Here is a 20,494-nt window from a genome sequence, read left to right on the forward strand (position 1 = left end):
ATGGTTGGTGAGACAGTGATACAAGTTAGTTTTGTTTCCTTAAACATGAATAGTAATGTTTTCAGAATCAATTCAAGAGTAAGACTTAGAAATGTAGTGGAATGCATAAATAAACATCCTAACATATGGCATTCAGTAATAATGAATACCATTAGGACCAGATAGAGGATTATGAAGGAATATGCATATTAGTTCTAAAATATGTGTATGATATATATTTACTGTTAGTATAGTTATGTGCATCTGTGTATAGACAGGTGTATGTGAGCATTTGATCATAGGTGACATCAGATACTGGATTCAGGTAAAGAATGAAGTTAAAGGTAGCTCTAAGCTATGTGATATAGGTGCTAGGAACTGAACTTGGCCTTCTGTGAGAGCAGAATGTTCTCTCAGCCTCTTAGCCACCACTTATCCCTCAGGAAATACTATTAAACACATTGTAATTCTTCACTGCAATGGTGAGTTCTCTGGGGTTGTTAATTTCAGTAGAAAGCTTGTTAACACATTTATGGTATATATTTACATATCATATTCACATTGAAATTTAGTATTAGGCTTCATAATATCAAATATTATTTGTATATAGCTCACATATGATAAAAATATGAAGGTGGGAATAGCTGAGATTTTAGTAATGTTAGGAGATCCATTAAGTTCTCAACCAGCTTAGAGCCTTGATGTGATGGATTTTGTGAGAGGTGAAAATGTCTGAGGTTTCTCAGTACCTTCTACTCTTAGAGAGCCATCTGCTGGAGGATTGCTTCATATCCTTGGAAGAAATTTAAGTTCTTAGGCTTTTAAGTTTCACACTCAATTTTATACATGAGAAAGCTCTGACTATAAAAGTAGTATCATTCCTAAGGCTGTTAATATTCTCATGTGTGAAAACGCTTTTAGTAATATTGCTATCAGTTAAAATAATTTAATCCAGAGTGAAAAGAGAACTCTAAATTATAAAAACTACATATGTAGGTCAAAGGTGAGGATTCCTATGAAAAATGAATGTTTGAAGAAGACAGAAGAAACAGGTGAGAAGCTGTCCAGAGTCAGGCAAGCAAGACATCCTAGGGAAAAGGTTCTTGTTCTGGTGTTTTCCACAGGCTGGGATGGCACATCTGCAAGGGTCCTTCACCCCTGTGATGTGTTAATGACAACCTGGAAATGATCACTATTGGCTAGTCTTTGGGTATGAAAGAAAAGCCTGTATTAGAGAGTGTGGGTCAGTCTTTGATGAGGTCTGCCTATGAGAACATTAGTGAAATGTGTAGATGTCTAGTCCTGAACAAAAGTAATGCTTGATTTTTGGTGACCACTGACTGAAGGGAGGTTTGTAATTAATAGGAAAAACAACACCTAGCCTGGAGGGACAACAATTCTGGGTTTGAAAAAAAAAAAAAAAAAAAAAAAACGCATCTTAAGCTCTGTTTAGATATTATTTGAGGATTCAAAGTTCTTAGTGAATGAACAGTCAGTAAGAAAAAACATTTTGTTCTTGTTCAACTAACAGTGAGAGTTTGTGGGATAAGGCTGGCAAAATGATGTAGTTCCTCAGAGGCTTAACCCCTCGGAAGAACAAAGGATGCTATGGGTTATGAAGCCACTGTTTTATCAGAGAGAGAGGCCAGAGAGATGAAAGTAGCTTAAAGAGGGTACTGTCTAGACATATTTTTTTCTCTCTCCTGAACATGTATAACAAGACATTTCTTTATTTCAACTCTGACCATATCACTTAATGTCCCCAAGCATTGCTCAGCCATCTGGCATTGGTATCTGACACAGCTGATTAATCTTTTAGTGTTATTTTCCTTCATACCTTTCATCTTTCTTTTCTTTCCTCCTTCCTTCCTTCCTTCCTTCCTTCCTTCCTTCCTTTCTTCCTTCCTTCCTTCCTTCCTTCCATCCTTCCTTTCTTTCTTTTCTTTTGTTCTTTCTTTATTCTTTCTTTCTCTATGTCTGTCTTTCTCTTTCTTTCTTTTGTTCTTTCTTTCTTTGTCTCTCACTCTATCTCTCTATGATTTTCTCTGTCTCCCTCTGTCTCTCTCCCCTTCCCTCTTTCTCTCCTAATCTCCCCCTTCCCCTTTCTCCCTCCCCCCTTCTCTCTGTCTCAATAAGGTTTCATATAGCATCCCAGGGTAGATTCCACTTCCATATGTAGCTAAGGAAGACCTTGAACTTCTGAATCTCTGGCCTTCATCTCCAGTGCTGGTATTACAAGCATGTGATACTACCCTAGGTTTATGTGGTGGTGAAGGTCAAACCCAGGATTTGATGTGTGCTAGGCAAGCATTCTGTCAAGTGAGGTGCATCTCAATCCTAACAGTTTCACTTTGAACTGTTTTAATTCATCTCAGTCACAGCAAACTAAAAGCAGCAAGGGCCTAGTTTCCATTGTTGTCAGCTGATAACTTCCATATTTGACCTTTTCTGCACTTTCAGCCTTTGCATTTGGATGCCACTAGCATGGCTGTCATACAATGTGTCTCAAATTGATTTAATTTTGCATAAAATCTTTGCATTTCCCTTGGTGATGAAGAAGTTGTCTTTCTTCCCACTTGTGTCTCACATGATAATAATCAACAAGGGTCCACCTACAAATTGTATCACCAGATCCAGACAGATCTGCACCATACCTACTTCCAAGCACCATTATCCCCATAGCTCACCCAAGTTCTAATAGCATCCTCATGGGTTTCCTTCTCTGTGTGCTCAGTTGCAGTAATTTTCTACCTTGTAGCCTAAGTTGTAAGCCTGATAGGCTGTGTTTACTCCCTCTTGTAATTTTCTATATTCTTAGTGTACCCTTGTCCCATGCCCAGTCCTCAGTAACCTCCTTGTTAGTCTCTGAACACAGCTTGTGCACACCTGCCTTAAGGCTTTTGGTGTCACTAGTCTTTCTGCTGGTGATGGTCTCCCTGTGAATATCAACTCAGTCACACACAGAATTTCTTATTTGTACATACTCCTTATGCTATAAGAAAAGCTTTTCTCAGCCTCACCATCTGACCTATCAACATCTGATAATTTTTATCTTGACAGTGTTCACAAGAGTGTAGGCTCTCTACCTGCTGTTGTGTCCATGTCTGCTGTGTATTTTCTTGGGGGGAAGATCATCAGTTTTTTGGGCCCACAAACTGTATCTCTGTCACCTGGAACAGCATCCATTAAATGTTCATTCTGTTGTGTTTTCTGAATGATGAAATTCCTAAAGCCCACAGAATTCAGGCTGATATAGGACCAAAGGATGACAAATTTTCTTTTGTGATTGTAGATACTGAGCTCAGTGCCCTGCCTATGCTAAGCATGTGCTCTCCTAATGAGTAGTATACCGTGAAAAATTGGTATGTGTTTCAAAAAATAATAAGTGTTACAAAAAAATTTAAAGTGATAAAGGAGAGAGGCATGGATATAGTTGTCTGGAAGCGGGAAAGGTTGGGATTGGCTTTAGTTTTCTGTTCTCTTGTCTTCTCTCCCTTCTGAATAGAGTTCCTTGCCACAGTGACTGCTGAAGTTACAGAGATGCAAAGAAAGCCTTAGATGCATTCTGGCATGTGTCAGCTGCTCTATGGACTGACTCACAGTGAAGAGTGGATTTGAATATTCCTACAAAATTAAGTCAGTTGAATTTGCGCCTCTAGGTCCCTCAGCCCACACCACCTTAAGTACCACAAAGCCTCAGTTGTAAAAATTAACTCCTAACCAAGATAAAGATGTTTTATCGTCATTTATTTATCAAGAACATCTTTGATAAATCTGTCATTTGTAACTCCCTTTAGCAGTGAATTAGGAATGTTGGTGCAATTATTTCTAGGTTTTTGGTTTACTCTTCCACAGGGAGACTGCAATCCAAATTCATCTGCCTCTCATGTGATGCTGCTGAATTCTAGTCCCTGATGGAAAGAGAAGTATATCAAATAATGAATTTTCTTCTTTAATATTATTATACAAGAGATAAAATATTTTTATGCTCTTTAACATGACAGAGTAATTCCTAACAGATAAACATTTTATAACCTTCCGAAAACAGAAATGTTTACTAGACTTGAAAATATAAATTTGTTTACAAAAATTCATTGTTGCTATCTTAGTTTACCTCCTATTACTGACAAAAAGCAACAGGAGACTGAGACCATTTTAGGGTTTAGTTTACAGTTTACTATGATAGAAATCAAAGAAGAAACTTAAGGCAGGAACCTGGAGAAAGAAACTCAAAGCAGAGGGCATGGAGGAGTGCTGTGTACTGGCTTTCTTCTTACAGCTTGCTCATTCTACTTTTTGTACAACTCTAAATCACTTCCCCAGGGATGACACAAACACATGGGGGTCCACTCCAACACCAATCATGAATCAATAAAGTACCCCCCACAGACCTACCTACAGACCAATCTTAATGAAGCATCTTCTTAACTGAGGTTCATTTTTCTCTGATAATTCTCAATTATGTCATGATGACAAAAAAAAAAAAAAAAAAAAAAAAAAACCCAACAACCACAACTCCTAAACTTTAATTCCTAATAAACATGAGAGTTATCATATATAACTGTAGTATTGAACGTTTTAAACACAGGGTATAGAGAAATACATAATCTCATAAAACCTGGACTGTCTAATGTTGACTTTCACAATTAGTTTTAAAAGATAAACATGATTACTTTGTATTAATCACTATGAATCACTTCAAAAAAAATCAATGTGTTTGAGAATATATGTTCATTGCATATCTTTAAGTTTCCCTTTGAATTGTTTTCTAGAGGTAGAAGATGATGAGGATGAAGAGGATGAAGAAGATGAAGAGGAAGAAGAGGATGAGGAAGATGAAGATGATGAGGGAGACAAAGAGGAAGACTCCTTGTATAAGGACTTCAATGGTGACACTGAGCCACCAGGGTTTACTCTGCCTGGCATCACATCACAGGAACCTGACATAGGGACAGGAAGCATGGACCTACTAGAGGGAGCCACCTACCAGGTACCAGAGACTATTGAATGGGAACAACAGAACCAAGGTCTGGGTAAGAACCCTTTGAATTCCGTCTCTTTTGCCTAAGACTTCAGTTTTCTTTCATTGACATCTGTCATACAGAAACACAATCTGTCTATGGTTATGAGTGTCTATTTGTGTATAAATTATCAGTTATTTGCTCAAAATTTCTGCATCTGTGGTTTTCCATAGCCAACTTCAATCCCCCAGTTCCCATTATCAGTCTGGTTACTTGATGTTTTGAAAGGATCTCCATTTTTCTTCCCAGAAGGAAGCCTTTCAAATGGGAAGGAAAGATCTAAACAAGCAGTACACTGGGACTGGAGTCAGGAATTGAATGGATTTTCTCAATCTCTGTCCTGTCACTGAGCCATTTGGGAAGTTTGGGGCTTTTTGCTTTAAATACAATCTCACTTAGCAGTCACATGTTCAATCGTGTTCCTCTTTCTCTGTGAGTGTTCCAGGTTGGGATGTTAGACAGTGAGGGTGTGGGCTAGATCCCTTCTTTACACTCTGTCCAGGCTAAGGAAGCTTCCAAGCTATACCTTTCTTTTAATTGCAGGTAGATGCTATTGAGCCCTAAGTAAGAGACTCACTCTCTTCTTAGGTGGTAACTGACCTTTTCACCAAAGAAGTAAGTTTTCTCTTTAAGAAACTCTGAGTCTTTAACTTGGGCAGACATTAAATGAAAGATCTATAGAGCCACATTTGGAGGTAATTGTTTCAAAATATGACTGTTGGTTTGGGGTGTGCTCTGAACGTAGTTCTGAGCTTATCACCCTGTAAATTGGAATAAAAATTACTGAAAATGTATAGATGGGATTTTCTATGCAATATGCACACAATTAGGAGAAGTCACAATGAAGTATAGCTCTCCAAAATATAGGCAGAACATATGACTTTTAATACAGTGCTTACTGACAATCATACATCAGGTATTGAGCAATAATTACTTAGAATAAATTATGTAAAGAACAGGTATGGTGACTCATTTAATTACAATATTCAAGAAGTAGAGCCAGATGAATGTTATCTACATAGTGAGGTTCAGGACTAGAGCTTATAGCATTATATAATGAAAGATTTTTTTCTCCCTTTCCCATTTATGTATGTGTGTGTGTGTGTGTGTGTGTGTGTGTGTATACATACATATATGTATGTATATGTGTGTTTTATATAAGGGTTTTACAAGTTTATAAAGGTATAAAATACCATGTCAAAATATAAAATAAATAAAAATAGTATGAGCATTGATTTTTGAACACATATTATCTTGAAACACTTCTAACAAAAGGGTTTAATATTGATGAAATAAAATACTAAAGTATTAACACAGTTTGTTACAAAATGTGCTACAAAAAAGTATAACAATCCATACATGATGTGACTCTCCATGCAGTGGAATAATCATAAGATAGTATCATACACAATAAATAGTTGTAATGGCTTGAATGTGAAATGCATTCCACAGGCCAATGAGTGAACCCTTAATGTCTAGGTGGTAAGTATGCTTTGGAGTTGCGTGTGGTCCTCACTCCCTTTGGTTTCTGAGCTTCTTATTTGTCTTGATGTGAGGTGCTTAACCATGCTTTTCTGCCAGGATGCCTTAAATTGTTTCTGCCACATATTCTGTTACAGTAGTGAGGAAAGTATGGTGTGACTATTGAGTGTGATAGGGGTGAACATTTAAAGCCACTGTTTTACTAGAGAGATGGGAGAAAGATTGCCTTCTGATAGAAGTGAGTAGGCTGTTTAGAAATGGCTGTGTACACCTGTAGCCTCAACCCTCAGAAGGCTGAGGCAAGAAGGTTGCAAGTTTGAGACAAGTCTAGGTAGGTAGCTAGCTTGAGATTAGTCTGGACACCAAGACTAACATTTATATCCCAAATTATAACCCAAGCAAAAGATATTAACTGACAAGCAGCACCTGTCAGGCATCTATTCCTGGCTTGTGGTCAAGGAAATGAGCTGTCCTTACTCCGGAAGTGGATTTGTCATGTACTAGTAAATATAAGCATCTGGGAAAACTTTGGAGCTAGGGAGGAGGTGGCGAATCTTAAGATCAATGCTGCAATTATCTGAGTTGTGCTCTAATCATGTTCATGAACACAAATTGATTACTGGAGTCCAATGTAAGAAATCATTTCTATTGATTTACATGTTACATATACAAACTGTAGTCACCTAAATATATAATTCAATGAAGTAGGTTTTTAAGTTTTTGAAACACTTTTTCAAGGACTCTGTGGGTAGCTCAGGCTGTGCTCAGACTCAGGTTTCTTCTGCCTCAGCTTCTCTTGTCATTACATGTATCTGCAACTAGTACGCCAAGCCAGTAGCTTTGCATGTGTGTGCAACTACATGCCACCAAACCACTGGCTTTGCAAGTTGCTACCAATGCTCCTCCTCTGTAGTCAACATGCAGAATATTTCTATCATCCAAGCAATGTCCTTGGTCCTGAGTAACCACTGATCCACTTTTAAAGTTATCTATTTATTTTCAATATTTTATTTTTATTGTATTTTGTGTGTGTGTGTGTGCGTGAGTGCACACACACCAAATATATGCAGGTACCCACCACAAAAGCTAGAAATTATTGTATTCCTACAGGCAGTTAGGATCCATCTGATGAGAATCCTGGGGATTAAAATCCAATCTTTTGAAAGCATAGCAAGTGCTCTTAATGTTGAGCTATGTTTTAGTTCCATTTAATTACATTTTATTTTGTTTTTATATGTGAAAAAGTAGATGTGCCTATGTCATGGTGAATGTGTGGATGTCAGAAGACAATTTTTGGCTTGTCTTTCCTTCTTTTATCTTTAAGTGGGTTCTGGGAATTAAATTCAGGTCACCAGTCTTGTTTGGCAAAAAGCTTTACCTTCTGAGCCCTCTCCCTGACCCACACTGATCTACTGTTTTTGCTTAGTGAATTACATTTTAAGTGTTTTATGTGGTTGTCCTGGAATTGCTTCGTTAATATTTTCTTAAGAGATGTGAAGGAACATCTTTTACTCTACGTAGAGTACCAGCAACATCCTGATGGTGTGGTTCTATATAGAGTACCAACAACATCCCGATGAGTATCAGCAACAGACTGATAGAGTGGTTCTGTTGAATTAGTGAGTTTAATTGGCTTACTTACAGTAGCAGACAGGAGATGTTACAGGAGAACAACTGATCTCTAAATAGTCACATTACAGAGAAGTTGCAACCCAGTGTGGATGTCAATTACCTAGAAGCTGCATAGATATAGTCCCATGGTTAATTAACTGGCTACTTCCCTATATCTTTCTCCCAAGACAATATCCAGCAGGAGAGAGGTGCAGGTTGGATTGAGAGGCTGCAATCACAGGTGAGGGATTAAAGATGCTTCTCTCTCTTACAAGGAAGGACCTCTACAGGTTAGATCTTGTCAGGAACTGTCTGTAGGTAACCACATCTAATCTGATTAAAATGAAAACAACTACACTATGATTAGGGGAAAGTGTTCCATGACCAATAGATTTTATTTTATTTGTAGCTTCTTTTAATCTAGTCACTATTATCTAGTTACAACTTGAGATGCTTCCAAGTTTTGCCTAATAACAAGTGAAACAATATGTGTAGGGCATAAGACTTAGGATGAGTATCTCTTATGTCCTTCTGTCCTGTTTCCTGATTCCATTACCCAAGCAGAACTTAAAAGTTTATAATTAGTGATACCCACTTAGTGATTGGTTAGCTTTTCAAAAAATTCTTACATTTTGGTGTGTGTGTGTGTGTGTGTGTGTGTGCATGCACACACATGCGCACATGTGTGTGCCACTAAAGCCATATCATTGTCAGAGTACAAATTGTAGGAGTTAATTCTCTCCTTCTACTATGTTGGTTCTGGCAATTAATTTTAGGTCACCAGGCTTGGCACAAACTACCTTGATATCCTGATTTGTTAGTTTTTAAGTGATTTTTCGAGTCTAGAGTATTTTCTAAAGATTTACTTTGCCTGGTCTCCAAAAGCTTTAGATATTTTACGCTTATGGAAAAGGAAAGTATCTTAAAATGGGATTTGGGACAATGGTCTGGATTGTAGTGGTTTCATAGTCATATAGATAGCATATTGGAGGCATAACTCAGATGGTAGGGTGCTTTTTAGCATGAAGGAAAAGTCTAAGGGTTGATTTCAGCAGGGGATAAAATGGGCATGTTGGTACATGGCTACAATCCCAGTACTTTGGAGGTAAGGGCTGGAAGACCAGAAGTCTTCCAGGTCATCCTAGGCCATGTAGGGAACTAGAAGCCATCCTGGGATACATAACATACTGTCTAAACAACAACAAAGGAAAACTCCTATCCCTAACCCAATCAACAAGCAGAAAAACAAAAAAACCTCAGTGTCAGAGTCAGAAAAGGATATGTGATGTCAGAGGTATAAGCTAGTGCAATGTGGCCCTGAGAAAAGAGATGCTGGAAACTGAGAAGACGGAGAAACCAATAAAATGGAAGAAATGAAGTTCTGCCAACATTGATCTGAGACCAGTCAGGCCCATTCTGAACCTTTGACCTCTAAAATTATGAAGTAATAAGTTTGTGATGTCTTAAGCCTCTGCTTTTGTGTGAATGTATTGTAACAGCAAGGAGAAAAACATACAGGTTTCAGTTATGATTTAAAATAACTCCAACATTTTGAAAGTATAACTGTATGATTACCTGTAGGCAGCATGTAGATGTTGTAATCTTAGGTCTACTTTTTTCCCTCACAATAAATCAGCAATAGTGCAAATATACAAATATACTCCCCATAGAGTAAGAACAGAAACTATTGACAACTTTCTAGCACAGAGCAGTAGATACCCAGGCCCCAATTCCCTGAAATTCTGTCTTCTGCATGTCAATGTATGAATTGATTTGAGTGCAGCAAGCTCTGTCTTCAGAAGAATTCATCTTTCTAGGAAGTGGGTGAGATTAAGCCATGTGACCACCTGGGCAGCAGAAAGCTGATTGGTGCATTGTAGTGAATGGGTATCCATCCTCTCCATCAGTGATTTCTGATGTTCTCTCTACCTCCATTTCTTGTACGTTTTTATCTGTGTCTCTTCTGTCCTCTAGTGAATTCTATAACTAGTCTTATTAAGCTAATACCTTTATTTTAAATTTGTATTGGATTCATCAATTCTAGGTGAAAGCTTATGTGCGGTATTAATTTATGTCTTTGTTCATTTTAACATTTGATTGATGTTCTGGAGGAAGGAGGTTTGGAAAACCCATCAGTTAGCTTGGTGCTGAATGATTATAACTGTCTTCATTCTTATTCCAAAAGCCTGTATATCACATAGAGGTGGGCACCTGGTTGAGAAAATACATTTCTGGAGTTTCTTTCAAAGTCATTATAAATACTCAGTGAATAGTCTAAGGATGGAAGCTGGCAGCAGATACAGAGACAGTGCTCATCTGTCTCCTTTCTATGCGGCACTCACTGAGCCCCTACTGAATATGTGCTCTGTGTTTTGTAGGCAGTGAAAGACTGATATGTTTTACCATGTCATAAATTATCCTAGAGCAGAGAGTAGTCTCACAGATGTGAGGTTAGCGGCTCAGCAATTCCAATAAGCAAGGAAGAGAATAACTCATTGTTTTTCTTTGCATCTGGTTGACATCTTCTGTGAGGTGTAACTTTAGAATGTATAGTGCACCCTTTCTGTAGGGCCTCCAGAAGAACCTAGAAAAAAAATGCAGAATTGCTATCTTGGTACGACAACTCATTTAAAAAAGTCTCAGGCATTATCTGCCACAAGGATTACTTATCAGCTTTCTTAGCTGGTCATTTCCAAGATTAAAGAGAGATTAACAGAAAGAAATGTGTTTGAGAATGAGAGCAGATCGGGAGGCATTGCAGTAGTGTGGTGGGTAGGCCTTAGAGAAACAGACAGCTTGTCGGTGAGGAAGGCTCAGACTTAACCCTGACTGCATTCTTACCTTCCTCTGTCAGTTTATTTAAAATAACACACAGCTAAGACCGAATACTTAACTGACATGCAACACACACCATGGCAGCAAGGAAGAGATGCTTTCTAAAGGACAGTGGAAACTGAGCATTACAGGGAATGTCAGTGCATTCTGATGAAGGACATGACAAGCTATGGTTTAAAATATTTAGGCAGCTGCTGGGACTGCTGCAATTAAGTATGTGTATGGAATAAAAGAAAGGGGAGCACACCTTAGCACAATGTAAACAGCACAAAGAAACAGCGGATTTGCCAAATTCCTAAGACCAGGATGCTTACTTAAGGAGCTATAAAAGACAGTGGGATGCTTCACCTACAGAATAACTGTCCTAGACGGAAGAGTACGAATAAGAGAATTTGATAGTGCTTCTCTGTACTATGAATAATAAAATCTTCAATAGTAAAACCACATACTGCTTGAAGTGCTATATCATATATTAATAGTTTTGGTTTTACTATTTTTTTTACCCCCAAATGAGATCTTGGGAGCTCAGTCAAACTGATCTCAAAGTCTCAGTCTTGTTCTCCAGCCAAGAATAATAAACTTTCACTTCTGACCCTTGCATGTACCTTCAGAGTTCTGGTGTTATAAGCTGCACCATGCCCAGTCTTTTACAGAGCTACATATCAAACATGAGGCATCATGTGATTGTCAAGCATTCTGCAAAGTAAGCTACATGCTCTGTTATTCCCCCAGAACTATCGGTGTTTTCACCTTCAACATTTTACAAGTTACATAGAGAAAAGACTCAAATTCAATGTTCAAGATTCCATTTCCTTAGAAACCCCATTGTCCCATCACAAACTAGAAAATCTAGACTTGAGAAATGTGGATATATACTCCCAGATCTGGGATTGGTCTGGCATTGGCATCTGCCAATGCTTTATATGTTCTTTTTGTCCCAGAGATGATGCCCGAGTAGGTTTCTGGACTAGATTTTAAAGCCTGTCTCTTTTCTTTGAAGACTTGAATTGTTTTTCCTACATAGGTCCTTAGACTTAAATACAGATCTTTTGTGTATTAGGTCGGACACACTGGTGAGTTCGTGTAAATATGAAGAGCCCACATCTCCCTGCCTCCAGAGCATGAGCATATAGTGTTCACTACCTTTGAGCCCAACGTATTGTTTCTTCCTAGACCTTTCTTTCATTTGAATGCATGCTACATGCAGATTAGTAGGAGATAGAGATTTCTGTCTGCCTGTGTTCAAATATTCACCCAGTGCAATTTTAAACACTCCTGTTGTGTAAATTTTCCATTTGTCTATTTTTATCTTCTCTTGTTACTATTTTGTGAGGTGCTCTGAGTCCCCTCTTTAGCAGGAGGTCGGCTATAAATAGGGCAAATACACCAACATGACAGACTCCTGTGTCTCGTCCCCACTGTGCTCCCAGATGTCCAGAAGGCGGAGACCCAGAAAGTCATTAGCTCCAGCAGTCAGGAGAAGTCCCGAGGAGCCGGGAGAAAGCAATAGATGGAATTGGGCAAACACTGGATTTCCTTTCGCTTTGTGCTTCAGGAGACTCTGATGAGAAGCTCCGGATCTGCGTTTTATAAGTTACTGTTTTCCTTCCACCTGGGCTGTGTGAAGGTGTCTGGAAAGAGAAAAGAACTGATAGATAAGCTGGAAACATGTTTCTCAGTTGTAAGCCCAGCACCGAGGCAGGATTGCTGTAAACGTGAAGAAAATCTGGGCTGCAGAGTGAATTATAGCCAATGTGGGATATGAGTTCAGACCAAGCACAGTTTTGTGGAATGTGCTATGCAATGTGTAGGTTTTTTCCCCAACTGATGTATATAGGAACCATGTGAAGAACTCCTTCACTCTGGATTTATGGGAGCGACAACAGATAGACTCCAATCATTTCAAGAAAAACAAAGAAAACTATGCCATTAGCAAGATGCTGCTCACCTTGCCAACCTACAGAATGCCATAAATATCCTTCTCTTTCTAACTCCTATTTTGAGAAAAAATTCACACCGTGTCAATTTTAAGGCAAAGACAAAACAAAAACTTGCCATCTATCACGAATTGCAGCCTGGCTTCAAATATCCACACTGGCTATGTGGTCTATGATGTCCTTGAATTTCTGATCCTGCTTTGAGTGCTCAATTTACAAGCAGTCAACATGAAGTTCTGGGGATCAAATCCAACTCCATGGCTTCATGCATGCTCCATGCTAGGCAAATGCTTTCCCCATTGTGCTACAGCCCAGCCCAACACTTCAAATGCTGATCAGTGGAGTTCATAGTACTGTGTTGAGTGTTACTGGGGAACCTATGTGTACATGTGCTCACAATTAAGTGTGTACCCGAGTGCTTTAACTATTTTCCCAGGTATTCCCTTGCCAGGAACGAAACATTCCAGTTCAAAGAGAAATCTTTAGGTCAATTCTGTCCCAACTCTGACGGCTCACAGTGACTGCACTGTAGCAGTAAGTTCTACGTGACCCATTAAAAGAATTGTTAAGCTACCTAGGGATGCTGAAGGTGCATTTGGACATCAAAGGACTGATAGCCCACATAGTCAAAATACAGGCCAAAGGAGAGATTAAATGTTCAAATAAAATCAAGTAACTGGGGATTCTATGGGTCAAGCATCAGAACATCTCCTAGAATGTATTTATCTTTTTCTGCACTTCTGATACGTTCACAATTTTCATGTCCTAACCCCTTCCCATGCGTCCTTCAGTTGCTCTATAGAGGCCATTATATTATGTAGTTCAGCCATAATCAGAATCACTGGGACATATAGGGAACATTGCTGAAGAGGCAAGTTTTCTCCCACATTTTTTTTTTCTGGGAATGGCCTTCTTATTTTATTCTTACAGATAAAAATATCTGTGGATTCTCAGATCTGACTGAAGCCTTTCTTGGGAACCTAACCCACCTGAATGCCATTGTGAAGCTTATAGACCCTAGTATCCAGCACTGACTACTATTCATATATTAAAGAGGAAAAAGGCTGACTTTGAGCTAGCTGCCATTCTAGGTCTGAAACTCTCCAGCTGAGTTATGAGAAGGAATGTGACATTGTTTCTTATAGCTATTATTGGAGGATGTTTAAAATATATTAGTTTGACTCCTGTGAAAATCATAACTCATCAAACATTGGAGATTCTCTGTCATATTCATAATAAATACCAAGTTTATGTATCACACAGTAGTGGAAAGTCACCTGATTTTCACTCTTTGGGTTCCTATATAGTACTAGTTCAATGTGGTTTTAACACCTCCAAAACCTTTAATAATAACTAATTATGCCATGTAGGCTTAGATTTTTTAAAACCTACTAAACCTACTTTAATGAGGAAAGGTTCTTAAATGCTTTAACCTCACTTCTAGAGCACCATTCACTAGAGGTAGTGAAAAGGAAAGGTTAATAGAACAAAGGGTGTGTGTGTGTGTGTGTGTGTGTGTGTGTGTGTGTGTGTGTGTGTGTGTAGAATCAGGTTTTTTGTGGTAATTTCGATCTTTGTTGTTAGGATATCAGCAGTTCAGCTCACACAAATTGGTGGCAGTAGCTTGATCTACTCAAAACACCATTCACAAATCAGCAAAGGCAGTTCAATCCAGAAGAAACCACAAGGCTTTGCCAATAATCCAAATCTATAGAAGAGGCAAGAAGCTGCTAGAATATCATGTGGAGGTCTTTGGTGCATTTTACTCTATAAAATTACAAGCAGTGATCAGCAATGAAGGCAAGGCAAACCAATGTGACAGTACCATCCACTGTCTATTCTATACCCTTTCCTAACATTACATATATTCTCAAGGGTCTATTATAGTAAACATCGCATGCTCTTTTGCCAGTCAGCTTCCAGAAAACACCACGTGTCTGTTCTCAGCAAAACATCCTCTACGTATCTACCTCAGTAAAACATTCTCTCATAAGACAGTTTCCAGGGAAATATCACATGACACAAGTGAGTCTCCAAAGATACCAGAAATTGGACCAACACCATCGATGTATAAGCCTTGAAGAACACCCTACAGATGCACCCTCCATTGTGTTGTTGCTTGATTTTACTTTGGCATCTTTTAAAAGATAAGACAGAGTGAATAAGTGTCAAAATATGGGCTCTGACAACTTTAGAAAACCTGAATGCTTTTCAATATCTCCCAACCTCCAAACTCATTTTGATAACAGACTCAGCAATTTGTAGACAAAATAGTTTTAACATAAACTTCCATTGCATGAACCAACTCAGCCGTAGGGAGTGGAGAGATTCTGACTGGTCAACTTGTGCTAACATTCATTAAGGGCCTATATTCCTATGTGTGATGCACATGGATATATATGAACACTATTGGAGAGGCCAGATGTGAGTGTTTGATGTCCTCTTTAATTGCTCTCCACCTTCTATTTTGAGGCAGCATCTCTCTCTGAATCTAAAGTCCAATAATTACTCTATGCTGACTGGTCCAACAGCTCCAGGAACCAACTGGCTCTTCAGCTACAACACTGGACTTGAGACACCATGCTCAGTGTTAATACGGGTGTTGGGAATCAGCCTAGGGTATATTTTTTGTGCTCTAGGAACTTAATTTACTGATGTATAACCCTAGATTCTCCTCCTGTCACCACTACTTTTTATCATTGGTTATTTTTTTAACCTTTCTATTTTATTAATTAATAGTGAACTCTGTAAATCAAAATACAGAGTAACAGGTTTTATTAAAGAATCTTGTCATTATGTATCCCTACACTTCCTTTTTCACCCCCCCATCACCCTAAACACCTACACCTAGTCTGGTATCAAATCTGCTATGCTGTTGAGAATGACCTTGAACATCTGACACCTCTGCAGGTGCTGGAGTTATAGGTATGTGCTTCCCTACAAGACTTTAAGTGTTACACGATATTAAACCCAGAGCTTTGAAGACACTAGGAAAACACTTTTATTAGATATTTGGTCTCTAAACTGAGCTATAACTCAAACCTTAATTATTTTTAAGATTGAGTTTGTGCCTTGTTCTATTTTGTACTGTAGAAATGATCAGACCTTGGAAACAATGGGCCAGTTACCTTCACTGGTATAGACTATGATTCAGATGAAAATCATATATTTTATTTTCAAAATGATAGTTTTTACAAACTTCCAAATGGTCTGGCTGTAGTGGCATATGCCTTCAACACCAGCACTAGGGTGGCAGATATCTGAGCTCAAGGCGTGCTTGAGCTACATACTGAGTTCTTGGCAAGCGAGGCCTACATAGTGATTCTTTAATAAGAAAAGAGAGGGGGAGGGAGAGGGAGAAAAGGGGGAAAGGGAAAAGGAGAAAAGTCCAAATATTTAATTAGATGACCTTATAGAGGCAGACAGATGTTGGAAGCCTCTCACTAAAGACCGAAGTCAGCCGAGTCTTGCCTAGAGTGGTAGACAGTGTTCTGTCCTCAGTGCCACTGACTAAACGAGAGAATAGAGTTGCTTTTTCTGTGTCTCACTTTTAACTCATCTTTTAAATGGTTATGAATTCTGGAATGAAAAATATTTCCTTTTTTCTATCTTTAATGTCCTACAGGAGGTTCTACACCTTGTTTTTTTGTTTTTGTTTTTTTTTTTTTGTTTTTGGTTTTTTTTTTTTTTTTTTTTTTTTTTTTTTTGCGTCTTATCCAACACAAATTTAAACTCATTTTATTTTGAAAGTTCTTCCGGAAACCCAAACTCGAATATATGAGTGTCTCATTGTCTCCTTGATTTAATATTTTTTATTCCTCCAAGCAAGGTGATGGGATTCAACTTTTCTCAGAACTGGAAGCCATCACCTGCTTTTCCATAATGAGCCATACTGTTGAGAGAGCTGCAAGCATCTCCTTTTTTCTTTGGGGATGTAGTTATTTGAAAATCCAGTAGTTGATTTTCCTTTGAAGAATGATAAAAGAAGCTTTGGAACAAAGCCAGAAGCCAATCCCCTCATCAGCCACAGTTAATAAAAACATTAATATGGCACATTACACTCCAGGAAAATACTGCAAACTAATTTCCTTCTAATCAGAATGCACTTAGAGGAATCATTTGGGGAATTATTAACACAAAAAAAAATATAAGGAGGCTCTTCTAGCAATTAAACAAGAAGTATTAGGAGAACCAAAAAATGTTCACAAAGAAAGAAACAAAGTCTAAATTACTCCTTGAAAAAAAATGACAGTAAACCAAGGTGATATTAAAGGGCTTCCAGCTGTGTCCAAACAAAATCAATCAAGTGGTTGTTCTTAGCTCTTAATTTGAGGTTATGCTAATCAATGTGATTATCTTAATAAAATGCAGGACCACAGTATTAATAATCTGGCATAGACTCAGCAAATGTAATGGGATTTACTTGATCATGTTTAGAAAAATAATGTCTTTCAACTTTCTCTCTTTCTGTCTTTCTGTCTGTCTATCTGTCTATCTGTCTCTCTCTCTCTCTCTCTCTCTCTCTCTCTCTCTCTCTCTCTCTCTCTCTGTCTGTCTGTCTGTGTCTCTCTCTCTCTTTCTCTCTGTCGTGTGTGTGTGTGTGTGTGTGTGTGTCTGTCTGTCTGTCTGTCTGTCTGTCTGTGTCTGTGTGTGCAGGTTCCTGTGGGTGCTTTGTGTGAGCATGTCTGAGGAGGAGGCCAGTCTGATATTGATTATCTCCTCAATTCCCCTGCACCTTAGGATGTGAGAGAGGGCTTCTTGCTGAACCTAGAGCTCACTGATGTGGCTAAGAAGCCCTGGGGACTTTCTCACCCTTTTTATGTGTTTGTAGGAATATACTGCCCTTATATTTTATGGTGTGGAATAGTTCAAGCTTGCCCAGCATGCCCTTCACCCACTAAGCCTATTTCCCCAGGCCCACAGTTCGTGTTTACAATAGAAATCAAAGCAGATAAGTAATTGCCCCCTATATCTCCAAAGAAAGTACTTACAACTAAGCCTCCTGATTCCCTGAGGATGAAGTCAGTGAACTTGATCCTTTTCTTTCAATATTTAAAAATTAGTGTCTATGGTGATTTCTTTTTTATCTCAGATCCTTTATACTTCTCATGGAAAACTTTACTCTCAGAATATAGCACAAGATCCAGATCTATGGTCATTCCAAAGCTCCATTCAGTCAACATAAAGACTGTACACAGATTTGTAAGACCCAGGGAAGGAACTGAAAATGAAGGCATGGTTACCACTGGGAAGATTTTTGACATAATATCTTCCAAATCTGTAGAACTGAAACTCATTTTAAATTCAGACGACTTGAATTTTTAAGTTTTTCTGAGTGAAGGTAGGAACAGTTTGTAACAGGGTGGGTTGATTGTAAGTATCCATAGCAACTATAGAAACTTCTCACTGCAGAAGGTTTGATGTGCAATGACCTTAAAGCATAAAGGATGCTCCTATGTGGATCTCTTTATCCCTTTATCAAAGACTAGTAGTGCATTGCACTTCCATTGGGATTACCTTCCTTAAATGATTTTTGAGAGCCCTTTAATAATTCATATTGCTATAAGATACATCTTTTAAAAAGATATAATTATGGATATGACTGCTGAATATTTTTTTCTCTCTAATTCATTAACTTATGAAAGAATCAGCAGCCACAACTGCTTCAAAAAAAAAAAAAAAAAAAAAAAAACCACAGGTTTGTCTGGAGGGAGGAGCTATAAATGTGAATGAAGGATGTAAGGCTGGCTATTTCCCAAGGACAAAGGTCATCCCACCACTAAATCTATAACTAGAGAATGACCAGTGTTTCCATCACCCATCTACCACTGAAAGAGCTGTGAAATAGTTCATATAATGAAATACTCAAAACCCTGAATGGGTTACATAATACACAAAAGTGCTCCAGAGAAGAAGATACTCTGTAGTCACATTCTCTCCCTCTCTCTCCCTCTCTCCTTCTCTCTTCCTTCAAAGACAAGGTCTCATGTAGTTTAAGCTGTCCTCACACTCCCTATGTAGCTAAGGATGACTGAATCTCTCTGTTCCTCCTGTCTTCAATTCTCATGTTGAGATTATAGGCATACAGCATTGTATTCAAGTCATTTTTCATATATGTTAAATAAAACCATGCCCTTAATTCGGCAGCATTTACTTTTCTAAAGATTGGCTTGTAGGATAAGTGGGGATGTAGACACATCCATATGTAACACGACCTTCGGGAAAGGTTGATTGTTGTAACTGTAGCTCCAAGGCCTCTGTGGCTCATGAACTTGTTTCTTAATGACTTCATTGTTCATCCTTACCTTCCTCTGTTGCTCACTTATCGGCTTACCTCAGCAACTTCCCTGTTCACATTTGTCCACAAGGTGGGAGAAGAGGAATTCTGGAAGGTGGCCGTGACCTTGTGTTAGTGGGAACAGTGACTGGACTGTTCTGGATTGCAGAGGCACAGGCAGTGGAGGTGGTAAGGGTGGCTCACAGGAGGTAAAACTGGCTTGGAGAGCATGTGCTGTTGTCTGGGTCTGAGTTCTGTCCAGTTCCTCCAAGAAGACACTCTAGGAAATGGGAAAGGCAGGGGTGACGAACAGAGCGGTGGATTCTTCCCAGGGAAGAGGGTCTGGATGTTCCTGTTGATGAGCGCTGGGATGAACTGTTGGCGTTTCAAAAAATATCATTTGCTTTTTATTTATTTCATGAGGGTTGAGTGAATGCTAGAAATGAAAACCTCTCACAAACAACCAAAACCATCAAGCTGTATGGTTCCCAAAGAATAATACCTAAGATTCAGGCAGCCTGAACATGCATGCATACACATATGTACATGCCCAACATACACCCCACATTTACCTACACACACATAAATCCCTAGAGACCCCTACAGGCAAATCCCAACCATCGGATTGATATGAAGCAAACAAACAAATCAACAGAAAACCAGTGGTGGGACTCTGTGACAGTCAGATGACTTTATGAGACTTGAAAGAAAGGATATCTGCGAGTACTGTATGTACCTTGTAGGCCTTGCGCATGCAAAATCTAAGGTGAACACAGGAAGACCCATTTGTAACTTTGCCAAGGAAGCTGCTTGCTATACTCTACCAACACACTGTTCCTTTACTCATGTTTTGTCCCCACTAGGGAAGAAGCCGCTGCTGTCCTGCTTGGGAGCTGCAGGGAAGCTTTGTTTCCATTGCTCTTCCATACAAGTCTTACTCTCCAGGTTTCCTGGGAAAAGTTTGAAATGTATAGAACTGTGCAAATGGCAGCATTTCAACACAGAGGTGATCAATGGGTAGCACATCTCTCACTTTGGGACCAGGCCAGTGTCCTGGAGACCTGGGTTCTAGCCTACCATGGGGTTGTCGCTGCAGTTCTCTCAGCCACTTCATCTGAAGTAAAGTTTGAATCACAGTGAAAGCCAGGCCCTCTTTGTAAACCTACAACTTTACTTGAGATGCTGAGTATGTACTTGCTGGTGTATGGAAGGACTCAAAGGTGTGACAACCCTAGTATGATTGAAGATGAGATTATAGTTCCTGAAACTTACATGATCCCTTAACGTCTACCATACCTCTGCCAGACTCTACTTTCTTCACCCCTATAGCAATCCTATTGTAGGGTTGTATA

At 38.8% G+C, this 20,494-nt stretch overlaps 1 protein-coding gene across 1 annotated transcript in view; it reads left to right on the plus strand.

Moving 5' to 3' along the window:
• The window catches only part of ARMH4 (armadillo like helical domain containing 4), a gene marked incomplete at both ends in the record, with an annotated part of 94,774 nt that overhangs the window by 25,610 nt on the left and 48,670 nt on the right, over positions 1 to 20,494 (plus strand). Inside the window, 1 exon segment of the mRNA XM_080926350.1 lies at positions 4,752 to 5,012. Coding sequence (XP_080782476.1) covers positions 4,752 to 5,012 — 261 coding nt within the window.

Source organism: Micromys minutus, assembly GCF_963924665.1.
Source record: "Micromys minutus genome assembly, chromosome: 12".
Lineage (NCBI taxonomy): Eukaryota > Metazoa > Chordata > Mammalia > Rodentia > Muridae > Micromys > Micromys minutus.